The sequence below is a fragment of the Geotrypetes seraphini genome, chromosome 2 (assembly GCF_902459505.1).
Source record: "Geotrypetes seraphini chromosome 2, aGeoSer1.1, whole genome shotgun sequence".
Lineage (NCBI taxonomy): Eukaryota > Metazoa > Chordata > Amphibia > Gymnophiona > Dermophiidae > Geotrypetes > Geotrypetes seraphini.
In genome coordinates, this window is record NC_047085.1 from 264,031,986 (window position 1) to 264,057,785 (window position 25,800).

General features: G+C 41.5%; 1 protein-coding gene across 7 annotated transcripts in view; it reads left to right on the forward strand.

Moving 5' to 3' along the window:
• The window catches only part of PLA2G6 (phospholipase A2 group VI), a 150,669-nt gene that overhangs the window by 47,472 nt on the left and 77,397 nt on the right, over window positions 1-25,800 (forward strand). For 4 of the 7 annotated variants that reach the window (XM_033929522.1, XM_033929521.1, XM_033929520.1 and 1 more), the window contains 3 exons: window positions 5,511-5,693; window positions 8,986-9,154; window positions 11,474-11,617. In XM_033929522.1, the coding sequence (XP_033785413.1) occupies window positions 5,511-5,693; window positions 8,986-9,154; window positions 11,474-11,617 (496 nt within the window). The remainder of the gene's footprint in view (window positions 1-5,510; window positions 5,694-8,985; window positions 9,155-11,473; window positions 11,618-25,800) is intronic. The other 3 variants (XM_033929524.1, XM_033929525.1, XM_033929526.1) reach the window with 3 other exon arrangements.

Consider the following 25,800-nt stretch of genomic DNA (forward strand, 5'->3'; position numbering starts at 1 on the left):
GGAAATTATGGTTTTTAATAATATCAATCCTATATTCATAGAGGGAGAAACAGAATCCTGACAATGAGACCTCAGAAGAGGGACTGCCATTCAAGTTCAAGATTTAATCCCTGGGGAGTTGTTGTATTAAGATGATAAATCCACCTCTGTTCTAAATAATTTAACTTAGCCTCCAAATTTCCTTCTGCTCCCTGAATATTTAAGACATCAATAATCCTCCACCTAATTTGGTCAACCGTATGTTTTTTTCAAGAACCAATGTTGTACTAGAGGGGCTGTCAAAGTTTCTGTAAGTATACAGGACTTATGTTCATTGAGTCTTACCTGGACTGCCCGCTTGGTAGGTCCCACATAAACCAGTGGTCAGGGGCAAATGATCATATATACTACCCAACTCGATTTACATGTAGTATTCTCCCTAGCCTGGATGATTTGTCTGGTCTGGGGATCTTGCCAAGTACTGCCCTCTATAGTTTTATCGCACCATTGGCAGTGGGAACATTTGGTGTAGACCCCTTGTCTGACAGTTGGGGTGGCTTGTCGGTTCAGCAACTGGCCTATCGTTGTCCCCTTGGTATAAGCTATCATGGGGTACTCTTCTAGACCTCTCAGAGCCCTCAAAATCGGCCAATGTTGTCTGATGTAGCCTACCACTTTTTTCATTGCATCAGAACAACTTTTCTTTCAAATAATATATATTTCATTAAAATGAAGTTACCATCCATTTAAACCATTACTATAAATCAGGGATGCCCAATACGTCGATCGCGATCGACCGGTCGATTGGGAAGGTAACGCGAGTCGATCGCGGAGCCCATCCCGGGTTCCGTGATAGACTCATGTTGCCGTCCTGATCGACCGGCCGATCAGCCTTCCTCTCCCCGAGGTTCCCCACCGGTCATCACTTCATGCACACTCATTCTCGCTGCGCCCTTCCTTGCCCGACTGCCAGAACCCGTCTTCCCTCTCTTGCTTTCTCCCATAGACAATCTTTGATAGACTGGGGGATGATGTCACTTCCTTCGGGAGAAGGCGGGAGGGAGGTCTAGGGAAGTCACGACACTGGAGAGCTGAGCACCGGCTGCCCCTGGCAGAATCAACAGACTAGAGAAAGGCGTTCGGGAGCAGAAGGTGCTCTGCCCAAAAATGCAAGAACTGCTGCTGCTCTGGCATCTTGAGCCTGAAAATGGGAAGTTGAGGAGGGAGGGGGGCTACGCATTTTTGTAAGTGCCGTGCTGAAAGGAGACTGGAACGGCTCTCATGGAAGGATTTATAGACTGGCTTTTTCTTTTCCTCGGCCCTGGGCGTCTGGAGATTTGGGCCTGCAGAAGCCTTGCGCTGACCAGCATTCATCTCCCCGATGTCAATTCTGACATCGGAGAGGAATTTCTGGGCCAGCCAATTGCTGCCTGGCTGGCCCGGAACTTCCTCTCCCACATCAGAATTGAAGGGGAGCGGAACCCTGGTCAGTGCAAGGCTTCTGCAAGGAAAGCTTGGGGCGGTGGTGGCTTGGAGGTCTGTTTCCCGGTAGTGGTGGCAAACCTAGTGGCTTAGGGGAGGGCAGGGAGAAAGAAACAAAGGGGGCAGGTAGGGAGACAGAAAGAAGGGGGGACAGGGAGACAAAGAAAGAAGGGAACAGGGAGACAGAAAGAAAGTGGGCATGGAGAGAAAGAGAAAGAAAGAACAGGAGGCAGGGAGAAAGAAAGAAGAAGTTGGGGGGAGAATGAGGTCTGTAGGAGAGAAAGCAGATAGAAGGCTGAAAGAAGGGAAGAAATATTGGATGCAGGAGTGGGCTGAAGTCAGAAAATGTCAGAAGAAGAAAGTGCAACCAGAGTCTCATGAAATCACCAGACAACAAAAGTAGGAAAAATGATTTTATTTTCAATTTAGTGATCAAAATGTGTCCATTTTAAGAATTTATATCTGCTGTCTATATTTTGCACTATGACTCCCTTTTACTAAACCTCAATAGCGGTTTTTAGCGCAGGGAGCCTATGAGCATCGAGAGCAACGTGGGGCATTCAGTGCAGCTCCTTGCGCTAAAAACTGCTATGTGGTTTAGTAAAAAAAGAGGGGGTATATTTGTCTATTTTTGTATGGCTGTTATTGAAGCGACATTGCATAGAGTCATTTGCCTTGACCTCTTTGAAAAAAACCCGGAATATGAATGATAATTAACATTTTCTCTGCCTTTCAGTGTGCTTTGTGGGGTTTTTAAAAATTATTTTATTGTTGGTAGATCATTTTGACTTGGTCATTTTAAAAGTAGCTCGCAAGCCCAAAAAGTGTGGGCACCCCTGCTATAAATAATAACTTTAGTCTCTAAATCAATCATGTAAATTTCCCCTAGAACATCAAATAAAACACCATTAAACAATAATTATAACTTCCTTCCTTGAAATCATTGTTTTAAACCTCTTCTTCCTAAATTAGTAACAAATAATTTGAAAAGAAATTCATATATCTGAAATTAAACCCCATGCTTCTTTTGTTATTTAAAGTATAATCTAAATCCAACTGAATATTTAACTCATTACTTTCAATATACACCTAATAATTTAAAAAAACAAAAAAAAAACAGTATAATTTTGTAAGAACTTTTAAATTCATTACAGATTAGTCTTCTCCCTAAACTTTATTTAACTAGAGTCAACTTCTTAAATAAAGTCATATTTAAAAAACCATATAATATCGTTTCAAAAATGAGTATATGCAGCTACACAACCTGACAAATAAAAATTAAGTATATTAGAATTACTTTCTTAAAAATAAAAGCCCAAATTAGTCAAATGGTACATTACAAATGTGCTTCTAATTCTTGGTAAGTCGCTTGTTCACGTTCTGAAATATTTTCATCTGTAAAATGTCAATTTCAATATGAAGAGACTTCTTTACCATTTTCTTTATAAAGTTCCAACTTTTACTTAAGCCTAATCACTCTGGATCCATTCTTAAATAAGAACAGCTATTCCTGTTTCCAATCTTTTGTAACATTTTATTTTTGATTATTCTTTGAAGTCTTTGAAATTTTTGGAATTCTAATGGTTCCTGGCCAAGCTTTCTTCTGTAGATTCAAAGTATTTATATGAACATTTTCATTTTCTATCTCCTCCAATACTTTCCTCCAGGTACAAATTTATGTACTCGCTTTTTCTAAATTAAGAGAGATCATGTACTTATCAGACCATACTCATTGCCAAATCTTGAAACTTCTTTCATAAATTTCTTCTGTTCTTCATTATCTGTTTCTTTTATGTATTCCTTCATAAGCATGACTGAGTGTTTTTCCAAATGATCTTCACTTTCTCTAAAGCAACAAAGAGAAAAGCCTCTCTGAAAACTGCAGAACCGTACTATCCATTTTATTTTTATCCAAATCTTTTGTTGATTGATTTCCCCAAAATCTACATAAGAATTACAAAGTCCAGGTTGTTCAAGTTAATTTGTTTTAAATAGACATTGGCTCAGAATTTAACAAGAAGTCTTTTAACTTCTCCGGATCTTCAAAAACTAAGGATTTATCTCTGCTTTTTACTCTCATTTTTGCAGGGTAATACAATCCATATTTGAATCCTTTTTCTTTCAATTGAGGTCTCAACATGAAGAATTGCTTCCTCGTATTCGCCGTGTTCTTAGCGAAATCAGGCACAAACAACAGTTTGGACCCCTTATAATTTAAATTTCTGTCAGCTTTGGCTAAGTTTAAAATATCTAAAGCCTGCTGAAATTTCAGTAATTTAAAGATCAAAGGTCTTGGTCTCACTTGACTTGCTGACCGTTTTAATGGAATCCTGTGTGCTCGTTCTATTTCTAGGGGATGTTTTAAGTTTAACTGCAATAGTTTAGGCAGAAGGTTTTCTAGAAATTGGTCAGCATTACCCCCTTCCAAATTTTCAGCTAATCCAATAGTTTTTATATTCTTTCTTTTACCTCTATTTTCATATTCTTCAAGTTGTTTCTTTAATTCCTGCACAGTTAAACTGTCATTTTTGCATCGTATCTCAGAGTTCCAATCTCTCCATCTTGTCTTCTAAGGTCGTCATTTCTTATTAGCTATTTCCATTTGCCAGTTTAAGTTTGACATTTCTTCTTTTACTTCAGTTATGCTGTTCGTATTATCTTGCAGCATCTGCTTTAAACACCGGAATTCAGCCATTATTTCCTTTTTACTTAAAACTTCTGTTTTGTCTCCCAGAAGAGGAACCTTTGACGGCATCAACAGTTCTTGTTTTTGGCGTTTCGCCGCTCCTCCTGCCGCAAAAGCTGACTCATTTTTAGTTTGCCGTGTACTAGCCATGCTTCCGCACTAAATCTGACACAGCGGTTAAGAGAAAAAATCAGCAAAACCTTTCAATTCTGTCAAACTGTTGCCCAGGTTAGAGGAGCGTCGCGATCACTCCTCCATCTTATGCGCGTGCCAAGCCACGCCCCCAGTATTGTTTGTATTAATTATCTATTCACATTGGCTTGCAGTGGAATCCAGTTCCTTCTTTCTATTCATTGATCAGGAATAAGAATGATGGATTGTTTTCAGCTTCTGCTACAGGGCAGCAGGTTCAGGGAGCTGCATCCTGTCCTCTGCTAGTGCACATGTATTGATAAAAGAGCAGGGCAAAGAATGTAGGACTATCAGAGGTCCTGCAAGAAAGCATCTTAACGAGGCCCAACTGAGATGCCTTAAAGAGAAGAACAAAACAAATGGAATAACCTAATTAAGGAGAGAGCTGAGAATGAGGGAAGTCAGAGTTGAAATCTCACTGCTGCTCCTAGTGAGTGACCCTGAGCAATTCACTCCATTGTGTTGGATATCAGTTTAGAGGGGCAGTTATCAAGCTCCGATGAAGTTATACTTTTTACTGCACTGATGTGTACTGCAGGAGTTTGACCCCCTCTTGTGATAGTACTGTGAGACTACTGCTAGGGGTTAACTGGTTCCCTGTTGATGCTGGAAGCAGACAGTGCCCAGTCACTAGCCACTATGGAACGCCTGGTAGGTGCTGGGGTGAGAGGTGGTTGGAATTGGCTGCTGAGGGTTGAGGAGTTTGGTTTTTTTTTTTTTAAATTCTTTATTTGTTTTTAAACTTTCATCAAGTGTACAGAAGTCATAATAAACACTATTAATTAGATCACTTGAACATCTTATCATTGTATCTTATAAATATAAATGCAATCCTCCCTCCACCCTCCCTCTAAGCCCATTATTCATTATAAAATCATAAACCCTCCCATTAAACCCTTCCCCTCTTTCAACACTAAGTGGTGTATAATTAATAGAAAAATGTAGTCCAGTTCACAGATTGTAAGTCAACTTGGGCAGAGAGAGAAATTTATATCTGAAAAAGTGCAGAGTGAAGTGACTTGTCCAGGAGTGTTGGTGGCAGAAATGGGAATCTGAATCCTGGCTTTCCTGGTTCTCAGCCTACTTCTTCACTCATGATGCTGACTGCTATCTATACTGTGAAATAGTCTCAGACATCTCCATCTTCTTCTACTTCTCTGTTGGTATGCAGATGGCCCGGTTGATCATTGAGCGTGGCTGCAATGTTAACGCGATTAGCAAGACAGCAGATACTGCACTGCATATCATGGTGAAGCGATCACGCTTCGAGTGCAGCATGGTGCTCCTCACCCACGGTGCCAACCCAAACCTCAAGGGTGAGGGTGGAAACACTCCTCTGCATCTGGCCATGAAGGTAAGTGATACAATTTGTGTGTCAGGCAGATTGTCCAAGGCAGAATCAATCCTCCAATGGCCTTAGGCAAAATAAACCCCCAAAACATGTTGGGCCCCTCCATCATAATTAACACTTTAAAATACCCACAAATTGAGTCACGTTCTGATTGTGGAGCAAAACTATCAGAGGAGGAATGAGTGGGTAAGAAGTGCTTCTGACAGACTTCTGATGCACAAGGGGTGGGGAAAATAGACAGACCTCTATGGCCAGTAATGGCTCTGGTTGTAGACCTTTCCCCTCCTTTACTAGGACAAAAATCTGCCTTGGGAGCTATTGAATTCAAATATCTCCTAAACCTTTGGGTCTTGTGAATGTGCCTTGTTTGTCTACATATTAATCCTGCCCTGGGGTTACCAAGTATCAGGAAACTGGGTGGCATAGCATAAGGATGCAGAGGATTTCTTTTGTGGCAGCAAGCGCAGGATTGTTTTCCTTTTTAGTTAGATTCAGTCCTGCTTGGCTTGGTGGTGCCTATAGGTTGTTGTCATTTGAAGGCAGTTCAGTTGCAGGTGTCTGTAAATTGGTAGCTTCAGGGGAACTACCTTAGTGGATTTTGTATGTGAGGGGTGGTCGTACAAATTTTGATAATAAAAGACTGTGACACAGTGAGGGGATGTTGCTATGGTACCGGGCAGTAGAGGGTGCTGAGCCATTAGGGAAAACAAAAAAACTACATGTCCCAGATTGCATGTCACAGGGATGGGCCTTAGAGAGGCAAGAGTATTTCTGCCCAGGCTGGATTCACTTAGAGAGAGGTCCCAGAGGGAGGAGAGGTCCTGCAGCAGGGATTGAGAGCTAGGTACAGCATTTGGCTAAGCTAAGCCAAACCTTATTTGTGAGGCAAACGACCCTGAATAAAGATTTTTCTTTATATGCAATTGTGTGTTAGCTCTCTGACTGCTGATCTCTCCTGGAAAGCCAAGACAGCCTGCCACACCAGGTGGTCTGTTACAAAGACCTGATATTCAAAAAGGCTCCTGCCTAGTTAAACCCCTCTGAGCTAGCCATCTGCCAATATTCAGTGGCACTTAAGCGGTTAGTATCAATGAATATTGTCTCTGACTGCCCAGTTGCTGCCAGGGTGGTCTGGGGGCAGAGCCAGCAGTGATAGTCAGTCCTCTAACTGGTTAAATCAAGTTAGGCACTGTTATATGAGGCCAGGGTTTTCCTGGCCTAAAATACTGGTGCCTAACGCTTTGCCCAAACTCTGCCCCTAAGCACACGCCTGCCTTTCACATAGGCACCTTGGTCTAGGTGCGGGTTTCCATGTGGAACTTAAATTGATTTTTAATGGCGTTTTAAATTATCATAGAAGAGACAAGTGGTAAACTAGAGATGTTTCCAAACACAAACTTTTATTAAAAACAGAGATTCAGTTCTGTAAATGTAAACAAAAAACTTGATGCTGTAGGCGTTTGGGTACAGAAACCTGTACCTTCTTCAGGAGTCAATGACTACTCTGCAGGAGATTTTTTGAGTAGTGCTGGAGCCAGCAAAATCTTTTGGTTGCTTTGCTGTTTGTTTAATTTCATCTTGAGTACACTTTTTTTTTTTTTTTTTCAAAATGAACTTAAGAAATCCAACCTCAGTGGAGAGAAAGAAAGGAGAGGAGGTGCCAGAGCAAGGAGGGAGAGATAGGAGAGAGATGCCAGGGCATGGGAGGAGGGAGGGGAGGGAGATAGAGGTACCAGACCATGGGGTGGAGTGGAAAGGAAGGAAGGAAAGGAGAAGAGAGATGCCAGAGCATGGGGGAGGGGATGGAGACAGAACAATAGAGAGGGGGTGAAACTGAAACGAATCATATACAAAGGAAAGAAAGGGCACAGGATATACAGTTTATTCAAGGACATAAACAGAGGGAAGATGCCGTATGGAAGAGAGAGAGGGCAGACACTGGATGGAAAGAGCAGAGAGGGTGGACAGTGAATAGAAGGGGCAGAGAGAGGGTGGACAGTAGATGGAAGGGGTGGGTAGAGAGAGAGAGAGAGGGCAGAGGCTGGGTGGAAGAAGCAAAGAGAGAGCAGATTTTGCATGGAAGGGAGAGAGGACAAATGCTGTATAGAAAGAAGAGAGCAAAGAGAAGATGATTGAAGCAGAAACGACAAAAGGTTGAAATAAATTTTTTTTGTTGCTTTACGTAGAATCAAGTAGTATTGTAACTGTATTGATAAAAGTTTATAAATAGGAAATGGAAATAAGGCAATTTTTTTGGGACTAATCCCCTTTCCTCAAGTCAGGACAGGATACCATAGCAGCAGTATACTGTACTGTCTTGAAGAAAGATTTGACCTCTGAAAGCAAATTGAAAAATGGATTAGTCTAATAAAATGGTATTTTATTATTTCTCGTTATTTCTTTTACTTCTGCTTGTTAATTTGTAAAGTGGTGATTGTTATGTATCAGTTTTTTTTCAAATTTACATCTACTGTCTTTATATTATGCACATTATTAGGGGACATGTGTCACTGTTTCTGTGGGGTCGCATTGTATGCAGAGTCTGGTTTCTTGGCGTTTCAGTTTAACTTTTGTCTACATATTTCTATTTTTAGTTTGTGATTATTCCATATTGGGCGAGGGTGTTTCTGTGTTCTTTGTGTATGAAAAGGACATGGTTTTCTGTTAGCATCGTCTGTACAGGATCAATTGACTGTGCAGGATCTGGCTTTAGTTTTACAATGTGTGTGCTCACTGCAGTGTTTAAGATGCTGCCTTTTCCTAGGTGCACCCTTGTTGTGTGACTCATGGATTATTACTAAAAATAACATTTTTATATTGAGGAGGGGTTGTTAAAAAAAATGATCAACACTGGCTGTCATATATACTAGGTACGCCACTGGATTTAATGACCCTTTTTGCACAGAATTCTACCAGGAATAATGTAATTACCCCCATGGTATCTTCTGTTTATTCCCTGCTTTATCATGTGTTCAACTAAATCTCAGAGCTTTTGTCTTTTTTGTAAGCTTATCTTGTATGCAATTATTACAACAGCTACTCAATTCATTTCATCTTTCTCCACTCACACCTCATTTATGTCACCTGTCCTAAGGAAAGTACCCTTTCACTGCATATTTTTTTGGGTCTTCTGGCAAGAATGTATGCATGTTAATTGTGACAGCTGAGCTAATCCACATGTGCTCTCAGCCAGATGTGCTAAAAAAAAAAAAAAGGCTTTTCCCCCTATTGTGTCTATGGTAAAAATGCATAGTATGTCTGCTCCTTTATGTATAAATTGACAAAATTCCTTAAGAGGTGGCCAGGAGTGTCTTCTCCTCACCATCCCGCCTCGTGCCTCCTTCCCACTCTACAGCAGGATCACCTGGAACTCATCAAAGCATTGATTGTGTTTGGGGCTGACGTGGAGATCCCAAATGACTTTGGCGAGACGCCTGGACTTCTGGCTGCAAGAATCAGCAAAGGTGAGGTGGAAACATCTTCCTTGCTGTCTGCATTTGTATTTTTGCACTATATTGATTGCCGAAGTAGAGGAGATGATTTTCAAAGCTCTCTCTATATGTAAACTGGCATGATAGCCTCTTCACACATGGCTAAATGAACAAATGGCTTCAATAGTTCATGTTTGCCCTTCTTAGAAGGATGATTCCTGTAGGCTTGTTTAGATTATGGGAGGAAAACAGTCCTTGCATATTTTTATACAGCTTGAGCTATTGAAAATTATACTACTACTAATACTACTTATCATTTCTGCAGTGCTGTACATTAAAACATTCAAGAGACAGTTCCTTCTCAGTTGTCAGTTCCTTGTCCTGTTAGACAACAGGACAAGTAGGGGGTTGGGGAGTTTCTCAGGCATGGTATTAAATGAATGTGTGAAGAAGAAAATTTTCTATCAAGCTAGTTTACATATAGAGAGAGTTTTGAAAATCATCTCTACTTTTAAAAGTTAGTATTTTCCCTAGTGCTGTTGTATGTTTTTAAACTGTATTTTAGTTATTAGATGGTTTTAACATTTTTGTACACCACTTAAAAGATTTGATTAGGCGGTATAAGAAATTTCAAATTAACTTGAAACTTGAACTCAGGTATTGCAGAGTATGTCTTGTACCACATTAGAACCTTGCACTAATGATGTCAACAACATTATTCTCCATGTGTGTGTTTTATTACCCTATCAGAATTTGTAACATTATCAGCATATCATGTCTTAAGGAAATCTTTTGTGCACCTGGCTGTGGTTGTCAGCGCATCATTTGCAGAAGCTGATCATATCACAAAGTTGCATTCATCGGTATTCATAAAATCACTGGCGCTAAATTTAAAATCATTGTAACCTGGATGTTTAGGTCTGAGGACAAGCAGATCACTGGACTTGAACAGATGGGCCATGTGACTGTGCTTGATCCTGAATGGATAGCTCTTCTAGAGCTTTCTGGAAAGACTCGCAATTTTCCATTACTCATATGTGGTAGCTCCTATGTTGCTGTGGTCCCATAGTTCCCCTGTTTATTTGTTTTGTTCTCTATACCCCTAAAATTTACTGAAGAGATCTTTTTTTCTTTTGTGGCATCAGTCAGAAGTGCTTGGATGTGTACACAATTCTTCCTCTATTTAGGTTCTTGGTGCTTTCTTTCAACTGATTTTATTGTGCATTGTCTCAGCAAATGCATTCCAGTTGGATGGCTAAAGAACAATAGAGTTAACGAGGGAATTGAGAAAGCAAAAATAGATATATTATAACAGACATGGGGAAGCCACTACTTGCCTTGGATTGGTAGCATGGAATGTTGCTACTATTTGGTTTTTTGCCAAGTACTAGTGATTTGGATTGGCCACTGTGAAGATGGGTACTGGGCTAGATGAACCATTGGTCTGACCCAGTTAAGGCTGTAATTATGTTCTTATGCAGCAACCAAATTCCTCAGGATACTGAGGAGTCTGAGGGGAGAGACAAAGTTCAAAAAGCTCAAACAGGTTAAATCTAACTATTGAAGCCCTTGTAAATAAATTTTTTAAATGTCTCTGTTTTTCAAAAATACATCTTTTCTTGTGAAACATTGGATGTTCCTGCTCCAGAACACTTCCATATTTTGGCGACTCTAGGGCAAGGGTGGGCAACCAGGTCTTCCAGAGTCAAAGTCTAGTTGGGTTTTCAAGATCTCCACAATGAATATGCACGAGATCTATTTGCATACAATGGAAGCAATATATGAAAATTGCTCTCATGCATATTATACCTTAAAGCAAAACCAGAATACATTTGGTTGTGTGTAGCTAAAGACGTGTAATTGATAACAATCATCAAACAATAGTTTGCATTTCAGAGGTTATTTTGTACCTAAATGTCCATAAGCCTGTGATTCTAGGAAGTCTGTTCAATGTTTAATATTTTGATAACTGTATTTGAACAAAATTGATTTCCTTTGTAATGCAATCTGTATATCTGTGTTTTGTTTTATGCATTTAAATATTATTTTCTGACAAGGGGTCCATAACTTTCATCAGACTCTCAAAAGGTTTCATGAACAAAAACGTTAAGAATCCCTGTTCTAATATGTTTTGCAGAGCATTTCATAAATAATTCTAAGAGGAACAATATTTCAAAAGATTTTCAATTTTTTCCACTTCAGAACTCTGGGGGGAAAACAAGGGGAGGAACTTGTGGATCCCCCTCTACCTCTCAGGCCTTTCCTGCTCTGCTTATGAACTCCTGATTAACGGAGGCATGTTTTACCAGGTGCTGATGATAATTTTAATTTCTTACTTCCATTTCCCCCAAGGTACGAATCGAAAGGTGCTCTTGAGTCTGCTTTATAGTGTAGGAGCTGAGCGCTGTTATCCACCCACCCCCGAGCCCACTCAGTTGTCTTCTAGTTCCCCCCCTGCAAGACCACCGCCCCCTCGGATCAACAGTAACAACATAGGTAATACCCTGCCCTCGTGTGATCATCTGTCCCCTCACCTCTTTTCTGTCTTTTACTGATTGATTCCTCCTTTCTGTTTTTTTCTCTTAGATTTTGAATCTCTTGCTGTTTCCTTCTTTTCCCTTAGTCATCTTTCAGTCTTTCCTCCATGTCCTGTCAAGCACTGAAGTGCCTGGAACTTCTCTTTTCCTTTTTGATTAATTTCTCTGCAGCCTTTTTTATTACTCACACACTTGGTTGCAGCCATTGAAACTTCGACACGTTGCAGTAAGTTAAAACCCTCTCACGGTCCCTTGGGTGTCTTGTTTGCTGAACTCACTAGTTGCACAGTGTTCTCACTTATCTCAGATGCTGCAGCACTGACCTGCTACAGAGAAAGAAAACAGCTGTTTTCTTCCTGATTTTCATGTCCAGCCAGCACAGAGAGAATTTTGTTAATCCATATATACTATTGTTATTTGTGGTCTTATATCCCGCCAAATCCTCTGAAGTGGAGTTCAAGGCGGGTTGCAACATTGATTAATGCTAAGAAATGCAAGGTCATGCATTTGGGCTGCAAAAACCCAAAAGAGGAATGGGACTTGGGTGTGATAGTATGTAATGATCTTAAGGTGGCCAAACAGGTTGAAAAGGCGATGGCGAAAGTTAGAACAATGCTTAGGGAGAGGTATAGCCAGTAGGAAAAATGAGGTATAGATTTCCCTGTATAAGACTGTGGGATCTCATTTAGAATATTCTATATATTTCTGGAGACTGCACCTTAAAAAAGATATAAACAGGATGGAGTTAGTTTAGAGGAAGGATATTAAAATGGTTAGTGGTCTTTGTCATAAGGCATTTGGTAACAGACTTAACGATCTCGATATATATACTTTGGAGGAAAGGCAGGCGAGGGGAGAGATGAAAGAGATGTTTAAATATCTATTTGGCATAAATATGCATGAGTGAAAAGGAAAGAGACTCAAAAGGAAGCTCTGGAAAGAGAGGGCATAGGATGAAATTAAGAAGTGATAGGCTCAGGAGCAATCTAAGGATGGTAGATGCATAGAATAGTCTCCTGGTAGAGATGGTGGAGATAAGACTGTGTCTGAATTCAAGAATGCATGGGACAGGCATGTGGGATCTCTTAGGCAGAGGAGGAGATAGTGAATGCTGCAGATGGTTAGACTAGATGGGTCATTTTGCCTTTATCTGTTGTCATGTTTTGTTCCGCCACTAATTTCTGTCAAATGGGATGATCAGAAATACTCAGGAAAACACACAGACAATATCAAACATAAACAATAACACTTTAATATATATATATAAGAATAAATTAGCATCACCGTATCTCACGTAAACCCTCCCTTCACCATTCGGAATCCCTCAATGGATAGGCGAGTAGGACACGGGAGACTGACCCTTTAGCCTCGTGGCTTCTGTTCCTGTAGCCGGCTAGGATTCTACTGTCAGGGTCAGAATCCCGGTCTTATATAGGATGCACACTGTGGAGTTCATAGTAAAAGCATAAACAGCTGGTCCTGCTGTTACAATTAGTTCTGTTCTTTTGTTATCTGTTTTGACAACACCCAGGTCAAAAGAGGTCAAGATAGCAGATTTCTCAGTTCTTTTGATGTTACCCAGGAGGTATTCAGAATGTCATAAGGAGGTGTTAAACCGGCTTCTCATCTGGTTAAACAGACTTGTGGATTCATGTCGGTAGCATGCTGAATTTCAGTTACCCCCCTGGCCATTTCCTTTGTTTGGATAACATTCAGGTCCCATCTGGCGTTAATGAGGTGTTGCAGGGACTGGTCTTGCTCTTTTTTTCTCTGTTTTGATAACACCCAGGTCTGTCCTTACTGATGTTATTTGGGCGGTACACATGCAACTGAAGTTAGGGAAAATCTGCTGGGTTCTTAGGAAAGCATTTGATGTTGTCAAGGTAACACTAAGGTTCAGGAGTTCAGGTAAGCAGACTTGAGGAGACATATAATATTCTGAACAAAATTATCAGTAATATGCTGGGGTATAACATTCCACTCCTGGATACTCAAGTCTGCTTCTCCAAATTTAGAAGTCCTCCGAATTAAGGGAGAGAGTGTCCGACAATTAAGAAATGTTAAAAGATAGTTAAACAAATTTATAGAGTACAAAATGAAGAAACTCCTTTTATGCCATATCACTGCAATGGTAGCTTCAATATGATCTGCCACAGAATGCAAGTTATTATTTCAAAATTCAGTTGCTCACTGCAACACATTAACATTCTGTAAACATACTGAAAAGGGAGCTTGACTAGCAGGAATCACAAGTTCAACAGTACTAAAGACACATTGTTTCATTTCAAACTTTACACCATTTTCTATCTAAGGGTACAGAATGTGATGTGGTTTTTAAATCAATGCGATAAAGTTAATTCTTTGTGATATCATTAACGACATGTAACATTAACTGATCATATCGTAGCGTTAGTTCATAATTATGTACAGTATTTGTCACCCATTCACCTTCCCTTCTAAATACATCTGCTACTCTGGAGCCAAAATATGCTTCTTTGCCAGCCAGTATTTCAGAAACAATATTCTACTTTTAAGCAAAGGTAAAATGGGAAAATTAATTTTCCCTTCATAATTTATTTCCTTATGTGCTAAACCTGGTGTTCTTGCATTCCCTAATATTTCTTGCTAATTAGGCCTTTCACTTGAAAGTATCACGTATTGGGAATCATGAAAATTAATAATCTTATTAATATTATATTTGTGCTCTTACTCATGGCTTACATACATTTAGGGTGGCTTCATAGTCACCATCGATCACTGCAGTTATCTGGTATCCTGTTTTTCTTAGCAGCTTTGGTTAGGGTCTGGCTATGCTCCAGTTTCAATAGGCTTGCTATGCCACTCACATGCCTTCACTCATGTAAATCACATGCACTACCCCCAGAGACCAGCCCTAATGTGAAGTGGCAGGATATAGGCTCATTTCTATTCCCAAGTCGGTGCCACATAATAGCCTCATGGCACGGCACTGTATGTCTGGTCATCTTCTCGGTCTGGTGAAATTTTCTCTTAACCCAGCATGTTAGCCAAATCATCAGAATGAGAGAGCAGAGCTAACCAATTTTATCACAAAAGGATGAAAGTCTATATGGAATAACATTTCCCAGTACGTGATTTTTCAAGGAAAATATTTCCTCATGACTGTTTAGCTTCAATGTTACATTAAACCCCCCTATTGGTAAAAGAGTATAAGAGAAAAAGGAGAAAAACCACTTTATGTACAGAAGGTGATAACATGTGACACAATACTTGTGTGTAAAGTAGTATTTGTGTGAGATGAGAGAAACAACACTAATGCATTTAAAGGTAGTCTGTAGGACATTCAGAAAATACATCTTTTTATGTTCTGGACATAATTATTATGTCATTTAAGAGAGACCATACACACGTACAGAATGTGATAACATTTGACACAATACTTGTGTGTAAGGTAGTATTTGTGTGAGATAAGAGAAACAACACTAATGCACTTAAAGGTATTCTGTAGGACATTCAGAAAATATACCTTTTTATGTTCTGGACATAATTATTATGTCATTTAAGAGAGACCATACACACGTACAGAATGTGATAACATTAATAACTTATGTCAGAGATGTGCACTGCACTGTTTATACCTGGTAAGTTAAATAAAGAGAGACTATTTTTTTATTTTATTTGAACACCATTTTACCAGGTATAAAGCTTTCTAATTATTTCTCTTCAGATATCCTTTTATAATATAACCCCTAACTAAATTATCATTGGGCTGTATAAAAAGCACAGTTACTTACCGTAACAGTTGTTATCCAGGGACAGCAGGCAGATATTCCCACATATGGGTGACGTCACCGACGGAGCCCCGCAGCGGACAGCCTCGAAAGCAAACTTGCTTGAAGATCTCGAACTTTCGAGTGCTGCACCGCGCCTGCGCGCGTGCCTTCCCGTCCGAACTAGGGGGCGCATCTCCTGAGAGGATCCTCAGTTCAGATACCTAGCCAAGAAGCCAACCAGGGGAGGTGGGAGGGTTGTGGGAATATCTGCCTGCTGTCCCTGGATAACAACTGTTACGGTAAGTAACTGTGCTTTATCCCAGGACAAGCAGGCAGCATATTCCCACATATGGGTGACCTCCAAGCTAAGTAAAAAGGGATGGAGGGAAGTTGGCAATTTACGAAAAAAGATTTTGCAAAACAGATTGGCCAAAATGGCCATCCCTCCTGGATAAAGTATCCAGACAATAATGAGAGGTGAAAGTATGAACCGAGGACCAAGTGGCAGCCTTGCAGATTTCCTCAATAGGAGTTGAACGGAGGAAAGCTACAGATGCCGCCATAGCTCTAACTTTATGGCCCGTCACTCGACCTTGTAGAGGAAGACCAGCCTGAGCATAGCAAAAAGAAATGCAAGCAGCCATCCAGTTGGAGATGGTACGCTTCGATATAGGATGACCCAACCTGTTTGGATCAAAGGATATGAAAAGTTGAGGAGACGTTCTGTGAAGCTGAGTGCGTTGCAGGTAGAAAGCCAAAGCACGTTTACAATCCAAAGTATGAAGAGCCGCCTCTCCTGGGTGAGAATGAGGCTTTGGAAAAAATACAGGTAGAACAATAGACTGGTTGATGTGAAATTCTGAAACAACTTTAGGCAAGAATTTAGGATGAGTACGGAGAACAACCTTGTCATGGTGAAAAACAGTGAAAGGTGGATCAGCCACTAGCGCTTGTAACTCACTGACACGACGAGCAGAAGTGAGGGCGATCAGGAACACAGCTTTCCAAGTGAGATACTTGAGATGAGCTTTGTCAAGTGGTTCAAAAGGAGATTTCATAAGTTGAGCTAAAACAACATTGAGATCCCAAACCACAGGGGGTGGTTTAAGAGGAGGATGAAGATTGAGAAGTCCTTTCATAAAACGAGAAATCATAGGATGTGCAGAAAGGGATTTTCCATCCAAAGGCTGATGAAAAGCAGCTATAGCACTAAGATGGACTCGGATAGATGTAGTCTGAAGTCCAGATTGTGATAAATGAAGTAAATAGTCCAGAACTGATGTCAATGAAGCAGATCTGGGTAGTAAATTATGTGTAGAACACCAAGCAGAGAATCTTGTCCACTTTTGACCATAACATTGCCTAGTGGATGGTTTTCTGGAAGCAAGTAAAATATCTTGTACAGACAGAGAGAATTGAGAAAAGTCTGTTAAAGAGAAAGGTACCAAGCTGTCAAATGTAGAGACTGTAGATTGGGATGAAGCAAAGATTCTTGATTCTGCGTGAGTAGAGAAGGAAATATTGGTAGAAGTAGAGGCTCCCTGGTGCTGAGTTGAAGTAGAAGGGAGAACCAAGGTTGCCTGGGCCACCGAGGAGCTATCAGAATCATGGTGGCATGGTCTGATTTCAACTTGACCAGAGTCTTGAGAATCAGAGGAAACGGAGGAAAAGCATAAAGGAACTGATTCCTCCAGTCCAGTAGAAACGCATCCGCTTCGAGACGTTGAGGAGTATAGATGCGGGAGCAAAATTGAGGCAGTTTGAAGTTGAGAGGTGACGCAAACAGATCTATCTGCGGAGTCCCCCAACGAGCAAAAATTTGGCGAAGAGTAGGAGAATTGAGTGTCCATTCGTGAGGTTGTAGAAGACGACTCAATTTGTCCGCCAAATAGTTGTGTTGACCCTGAATGTAAACTGCTCTGAGGAAGATGTTGTGGAGAATCGCCCACTGCCACAATTTCAGAGCCTCTTGACAGAGGGAGTGAGATCCCGTCCCTCCCTGTTTGTTTACATAATACATGGCTACTAGGTTGTCGGTACGTACTAGAATCACCATGTCGTGAAGAAGATGCTGAAAAGCTTTGAGAGCATAGAATATCGCTCTGAGTTCCAACAGATTTATAGGACACCTCCGGTCTGCTTGGGTCCAGAGCCCTTGAGTGCAAAGACCGTCCACATGGGCTCCCCATGCATACATTGACGAGTCGGTTGTGAGGACCTTCTGATGAGGAAGAGGGTAAAACATTAAACCTCTTGAAAGATTCAAAGAGAGCATCCACCAACGGAGAGACTTCTTTAATGAAGGAGTGATGGAAATTAGTCGAGTTGGTGGATCCACTGATTGTTGCCATTGAGATGCCAGTGTCCATTGAGGAATGCGAAGATGAAGCCTGGCAAAAGGAACCACATGAACTGTAGAAGCCATGTGACCGAGCAGAACCATCATTTTCCTTGCTGGAACAGTGGAAAGTTGGAAGAATTGTTGAGAAATTTGAAGGAGTGCATCCTGACGTGGTTGTGGAAGGTATGCTCTCAGATTGATAGTGTCCAGAGTTGCTCCTATGAACTGGAGAGACTGAGAAGGAGTCAGTTGAGATTTGGGAAAATTGATGTGAAATCCCAGACTTTGAAGAAAAAGAATAGTCTGTTGGGTCGCTACAATAACCCTTGAAAGAGAGGGAGCCTTGATGAGCCAGTCGTCTAGGTATGGAAATACTTGGAGACCCTGGTTGCGAAGAGCTGCAGCCACAACCACAAGGCATTTTGTGAAAACTCTGGGGGAAGAAGCCAGTCCGAAGGGGAGAACTCTGTATTGAAGATGAAGATTTCCTACTTGGAATCTGAGGTACTTGCGAAATGCTGGATGAATGGGGATATGAGTATAGGCCTCTTTGAGATCGAGGGAGCACATCCAATCCCCTTGATCCATCAAGGAATATAGAGTTGGCAGAGTGAGCATTCGAAATTTCTCTTTGACTAGATATTTGTTGAGAGCTCTGAGATCCAAAATCGGTCGCAAATCCCCCGTCTTTTTGGGAACTAGAAAATAACGGGAGTAAAATCCCGAGTTCCTTTGGGAGAGAGGTACTTCCTCCACTGCTCGCAGGAGAATAAGAGCCCGAGCTTCTTGAAGAAGAAGAGGAAGATGCGACTGATTTGAAAGACACTCTCTTGGATGGCGATCTGGAGGCACCTGAAGGAGTCGAAGAGAGTATCCCTCTCGTATGATGGTAAGTACCCAGATATCTGATGTTATGAGCTCCCATTGATGATAAAAATTGGACAGGCGACCCCCTATGGGGAGGGGAGAATTTGGAAACAGAGAAATTTGAATGCTCAAGTCGAGATTGTCAAAAAGACTGAGCAGGCTTAGTGGTAGCAGGGGTCTGTGACTTTTGTTGTCGTTGTTGTGGAGGAGGCCGACGAGCAGGAGGTCTAGAAAAAGCAGGAGTTGTTTTCTGAGGATAGCGACGTGGAGTTTGTTTGAAACCTCTAGTTGGTACAGATTTAGGTTTTGGACGAATGAGGGAAGCAAAAGAGCGCTCATGTTCTGAAAGACGCTTTGTAGCTGCCTCAATTGAGTCATCGAATAATTCATTTCCTTGACAAGGAAGATTAGCCAATCTATCCTGAAGGTTAGGATCCATGTCCACTATCCGTAACCATGCTAATCTACGCATGGCTACTGCAAATGCCGAGACTCTAGAAGAGAGTTCAAAGGCATCATAGGAAGCTTGTAGCATGAAAAGTCTCAACTGGGAAAGAGTCTTAAGGATATTTTTAAATTCTGATAGACGATTGGTAGAGATGTCCGGGTAAAAGGAAGACAAAATCTTTAAAAAATGATTGAAATAGGACGTAAAAATGTAATTATAATTCAGAACTCTATTTGCCATCATAGAATTCTGATATAAACGTCGACCAAATTTATCCATGGTACGGCCTTCCCTACCAGGAGGAACTGAAGCGTAAATTTTGGAGGGATGTGCTTTCTTTAATGATGACTCTACCACTAGAGATTGATGAGAAAGTTGAGACTTTTCATATCCTTTAGATGGAACCGTTCTGTAACGAGATTCCAATTTAGATGGGATAGCAGTGATAGAATAAGGAGTTTCCATATTGCGAGTGAAGGTCTGCTGGAGAACAGGAGTCATCGGCAATCTGAGTGACTCTTTAGGAGGATGGGGAAGCTCCATATCCGCCAAGTACTCAGGAGTATATTTAGAGTCTGAATGAAGGTCTAGCTTGAGAGCTTGGCCCATATCAAAAATAAATTTGGCAAAAGAAACTGATTTTGGGTCAGATGATTCTTCAGGAGAGCCACTGCGAGATTTAGGTTGAACTGAGTAGGATGGAGAATTTTCTCTAGAGTATGTGGAAAGGTCCGATTCCATACGCATAGTGGCAGAAGAAGCTGTACTGTGAAGTGGAGTAAGAGAATGTTTCCTCTTCAGACTCCTGGATGGAGAAGTACCCGGTGTACGTGGCACAGAATGAGTCGAGGTGTGTGGAGAACTGTCTCGACGGACTGGCTTCGATGGGGTTCTGGATCGAGAAGGGCTTCGAGTGGAGGCTCGATGTCGAGATCCCTGCTTCGTCTTCGAAGAACGAGACAAAGAAGCCTCGGTATCCAAGGTCGAAGACTCCCTCCGAAGCTTGGAGGCAACATGTCTTGAATGCTTCGACCGATGCTTCGGAGGAGGTGAGCCCGTAGACGACTCCGATGAAGAAATGTTCTTCGGTGTTCGGGATCGGCTTCGGGAGACTGGAAGCTCCGGTTGAGTAACAGGCTGGTCAGCCCGAGGCAAGGTCGAGGACGGGACCAGTTGAGCCACTAAAGAAGTAATCTGAGTGGTGAGGATAGATTTTAACATGTCCTCCAGCATCGGCACCGAGACAGAAGGTTCTGACCTCGTATGTGCAGCAGTACGCTCCGAAGAGGGCGACCTCGAAGGTGAGTATTCCCTTATCTTGGAGGTACGCTTTGAAAGTGGGCGCGCCGAGGACTCTGGTGGCTTTTTGGATACGGCACCTGAAAGGGAACTCGGAGACTTACCCCCCGTAGAAGGCTTCGTGGAAGACGTCGTCTTTGAGGCAACCAAAGTAGAAGAGGTCGAGGCCTTCGAGACCGAAACTCCAGCCGGAGTCTGGGTCGAGGCCTTCGAGACCACAGGTGTCGAGGTCGTCGGAGTCGAGGCCTTCGAGACCGGTGCAGCCGCCACGGTCGAGGCCGGCTCCGAAGATTGCTCCATACCGAAAAGTTGAAAAAATTGAGCACAACGCCGCCGAAAAGCTCGTGGAGTGAGGGTAAAGCAGCGATGACAATCTTCTGGGGAATGAGAAGAACCCAGGCACTGTAAACAACGGCAGTGGGGATCGGTGACCGAAATCACCCGATTACACTGTCGACAACGTTTAAACCCGGTAAGAGGCCGGGACATGGAAAAAATAAAGTCCGTGTCGAACGAAGGAGCCTAGGCCTAGGCCCAAAGCTCGACGGCCGAACTGAAAAGGAAAAAAGTATATACTTTTTTTTTTTTTTTTAAACGAAAAAGAAAAGAATAAAGATAAAATGAACACAGCGACCGACTTTAAAATAAAAGAAACAGCCGCGGTGATGAGAAGGCAATGCTGCAGAGAAAGAAAACGTGTCTTCTTGTCTCCGCGGAAATAAACGAACTGAGGATCCTCTCAGGAGATGCGCCCCCTAGTTCGGGCGGGAAGGCACGCGCGCAGGCGCGGTGCAGCACTCGAAAGTTCGAGATCTTCAAGCAAGTTTGCTTTCGAGGCTGTCCGCTGCGGGGCTCCGTCGGTGACGTCACCCATATGTGGGAATATGCTGCCTGCTTGTCCTGGGATAAACATAGAAACATAGTAAGATGACGGCAGAAAAGGGCCAAGGCCCATCAAGTCTGCCCACTCTATAGACCCTTTGCCCTGACCCATGTAGGGATCCCACATGGGCGTCCCCTTTATTCCTAAAATCTGGCACGCTGCTGGCCTCTATTACCTGTGAGCCATAGCATAAAATCATTGTGAGCATGGTTTTCATAAGATACTTTCTGGTATGTGGGGGAATCTTTTTTGGAAAGGGATATGGTACCATTTGGACTAATAGAAGGGGTGGAATAAACTCTGGAAATGGCCAATGTGCAATGTTGGGGTACCCCATAAGCTAGAACAGACAACACATAACAGAAACAGACAAACACAGCGCTCCGGCATGCTTTCTTCCATCGGTAATGATTCAGGGTTGATTTTAATCTGTAAATAAGCACACTATTAATCAAAAGAGTCACAAACAAATGTGGTATCCATTGGATTCCCACTATCAGGTCACAGTGCTGGACGTATTTTAAATGTGGCACAGTGAAATTGGTTCTCCTGACCATGTCTGGATACTAAGCTTCTAAAAGAAAGAGAGAGATAGAAACTTAAGTTAATTGCTCTATATAGTTTTACTGGTCTTCTTTTCTATTTTCTTCCATTTCAAAGCTCTGTCACACAATCGTAAGAGAATGCACGCAGGGAATTTTTAATCTATAAAATATACAGGAGAGGTTTACATGCATGTACAGTGGTTCACAATATTAGTGTTTTAGGTAAAAGACACATTTGCAAAATTACTTGGAGTGCAACTTCCTTATACTATCTAACAAAACTTTATACATTATAAAGGTCACTTAGCAATATTTCTACAGTTTAGCTTTCTCTATCACCTCTCGGCATCCTTTTGCCCATTTTCTGCTTTAATCTTGTGATAGAAAGTGGGACTATGTAAGTATTTTTGTGGTAGTCTGGTATATGTATATTGCCTCCCTTGCCAAGTGAATGCAAATTGTTCTGGACATTGCTCCACTCTAGGGATAGTAAAAATGCATTGGTTCATGTTTCCATCGGAAAGCTGTCATGTTAACCCTTTTTGGATATCTGGCAAGGAATCCCATAGATTAATCCCAAATTGGTAATTGTCCAATTTTAAAATTTGTAAAATTTTTTCTTCCTGCTTGTATAATTTTCCCCCCAATCCTGATATTTATATTCCTACACCCCAGCGTCCACTACAGCTTGTACCTGTTGCTCCCCAGGTTACTACTAAATATTTATCTCTACCTGCGGACACTGTTCTAATTTGGTCCAGGCACACACTGAGGCTCGGCATTCACATTATTGATTCTCCCAACACTTCCACCCTTTTAAATCAGGATAAAGAATGGAAGCAGTTTCCTCAGGGGGAGCCGTTGGCACCCTCTCTCCTTTGTTTACGTGTGCTTGAGGCATAGATTTCTTTCCCAGTCCTCTACTTTTATACATTCCCCATAATGTCCTTGTATTTTTTCCATCTATTTCTTCCCTCTTTACACCATCTTTTATTAATGCCAAAAACATATTCCTCCGAGACACCCGCTTAGCCCTGTTTGAATTGGATTGTCCTGTTCTCTTTTTATCAAAAGTATTTTGAGGTCCCCAGTCCCCCCGATCTCCTAACTGTCGGATCGCTTCTAAGGCTTCCAAAATAGTCCTATCTATTTGATTGATCAACAAAGTTATCTTTACCTGTTTGTATGCTGGTGCAGCATACTTAATCATTTTATTTCTCATGGACTCAGTAAAAGGTAATGACATATATGTGTCAGCGTGACCTATTACTAAGGCTGCCTTCATAGACTCCTCCTTAATTCTCATTTGAGTATCTTTTAATGTATACCAAATCTTATCATTTGAGGGCCAATCAGATTCAAGTGGATATCGCCTCGTGACACCCCTACTAATTATCTCTAATAAAGACCATTGGGCATTTTTTGCAGGATAAGAATCCTTCCGCAACGCATGTTGCACTGCTATTTCTTGACAAATTTGAACAAATTTAGGGGCATCTGTGGCATCTAACATAATCCCTGCTGCACCCAGCTCCTGCACCCGAACTACCCACTGTATTAGTGGTTCCCCAGGCTGCTGTGTAAAGCGTGCCATCATATCCATGATTTCATGTGGAGTAACATCCTCCCTAACTAGATTTTCTACTTTTTGCAGATTTCCCTGTAATCTTTGTCTCCTCACAGGCTCTGCTTCTAAACTTTCTGCCTGTTCTCCTTTAACACATATATCCTCCTCACTGTTATTAGAATTTGAATCCAAAATATTCCCATCCCGTTTGTTTGGATTCCAATCATTCGGCAGATGATAAATTAAGATTTTAACTTTTCTGTAACTCACTTTCCACCTCCGTTTCTTGTGTTTATATCGTGCATATTGCATAGCTGACTGTTCTATTACATTTTGATAGGTTTCTACCTTATCCATTAACAACTTATTCTGACATTGTAGCATTGTAATGGCATGCTGTTGTTTATTCCTTTTCTTTTCCAGCTCTTCTAATTTCAATTGTAATTCCTGTTTAGCTTCATGCAAATTCCTCCAGTCTGACAAAATCATCCTTCCTTGTCTAGAAATTACTTCTTGCTCTTCTCCTTTTGAGATTTTCACCTTTTGTAAGGAGGCACATAATTCATGTGGATCCCCACTTCCAAAAGTACAGGATTCACACAATCCTGCTTCTACAGACCACTCAGTGGCCATTAATTTTCCCATAATTTCATTCCCATTTGGAATGGAGGGATTGGGAGCCTGCTCCTCAACCCCTTGTTGCCTAGTTGATTTTCCTGACATCATTAGATCAACCCCACTTCTGGTACCAATTTGTTCCGCCACTAATTTCTGTCAAGTGGGATGATCAGAAATACTCAGGAAAACACACAGACAATATCAAACATAAACAATAACACTTTAATATATATATATAAGAATAAATTAGCATCACCGTATCTCACGTAAACCCTCCCTTCACCATTCGGAATCCCTCAATGGATAGGCGAGTAGGACACGGGAGACTGACCCTTTAGCCTCGTGGCTTCTGTTCCTGTAGCCGGCTAGGATTCTACTGTCAGGGTCAGAATCCCGGTCTTATATAGGATGCACACTGTGGAGTTCATAGTAAAAGCATAAACAGCTGGTCCTGCTGTTACAATTAGTTCTGTTCTTTTGTTATCTGTTTTGACAACACCCAGGTCAAAAGAGGTCAAGATAGCAGATTTCTCAGTTCTTTTGATGTTACCCAGGAGGTATTCAGAATGTCATAAGGAGGTGTTAAACCGGCTTCTCATCTGGTTAAACAGACTTGTGGATTCATGTCGGTAGCATGCTGAATTTCAGTTACCCCCCTGGCCATTTCCTTTGTTTGGATAACATTCAGGTCCCATCTGGTGTTAATGAGGTGTTGCAGGGACTGGTCTTGCTCTTTTGTTCTCTGTTTTGATAACACCCAGGTCTGTCCTTACTGATGTTATTTGGGCGGTACGCATGCAACTGAAGTTAGGGAAAATCTGCTGGGTTCTTAGGAAAGCATTTGATGTTGTCAAGGTAACACTAAGGTTCAGGAGTTCAGGTAAGCAGACTTGAGGAGACATATAATATTCTGAACAAAATTATCAGTAATATGCTGGGGTATAACATGTTTCTATGTTAATTTCTATTTGTAAGGAACCCTTGAAACCATTGTAGGATATGTCCTCTGATTCCTAGTTCAGATAACCTATTTAATAAGATGTGATGATCTTTCATGTCAAATGCTGCTGAGATGTCAAATTGTACTAGCAACATTTGTCTACCTTTACTTAGTGCTGATTATTCTGGACACCAGATCCGTTAAACACTTCTCTGTATTGTATGAGTTTCTGAACCCATATTGGGAAGGTAACAGCAGGTTCCAGCTTATAATGTAATCTTTTAGTTGGGTTGCAACTACAAATTCAGTCAGTTTAGTTATAAAAGGTATGCTAACTGTTGGTCTGTAACTGGCAGCTTGGGATGGGTCTAAGTCTGATCCTTTTGGGATGGGAGTAGTAAGATTTCTCCAAATGCTTCTGAGAGCCATCCTTGCGGAAAAGTAGAGTTTATCATCTCAGTTAACCATTTGAGTACTTCATCTGACATGCCAAAACAAAGACTGATCACTGCCATTGTGTTCCCAGTCGTGACATATGGCTGCAAGACATGGACACTCACGAAAGCAGATAGAAAAAAAATCGACATGCAAATCGAGCTGTGGTTCTGGATAAGACTTCTACGAATCCCTTGGACAGCTAGGATCACCAACAAAGATGTTCTTGATCATATAAACTCAGAGTTGTCCCTGGAAGACAAGATTACTAGAGAGAAACTGACCTATTTTGGACATGTGATGAGGGCGAATTCACTAGAAAAGGAGGTGCTACTTGGAATGGTCAGTGGTAAAAGGAAGCAGGGGAGACAAAAGGCCTGTTGGCTAGGTACCATCAAGAATGACACGGGAATGAGCATCAAGCAATTGAAAGAAGCCATGGAAACA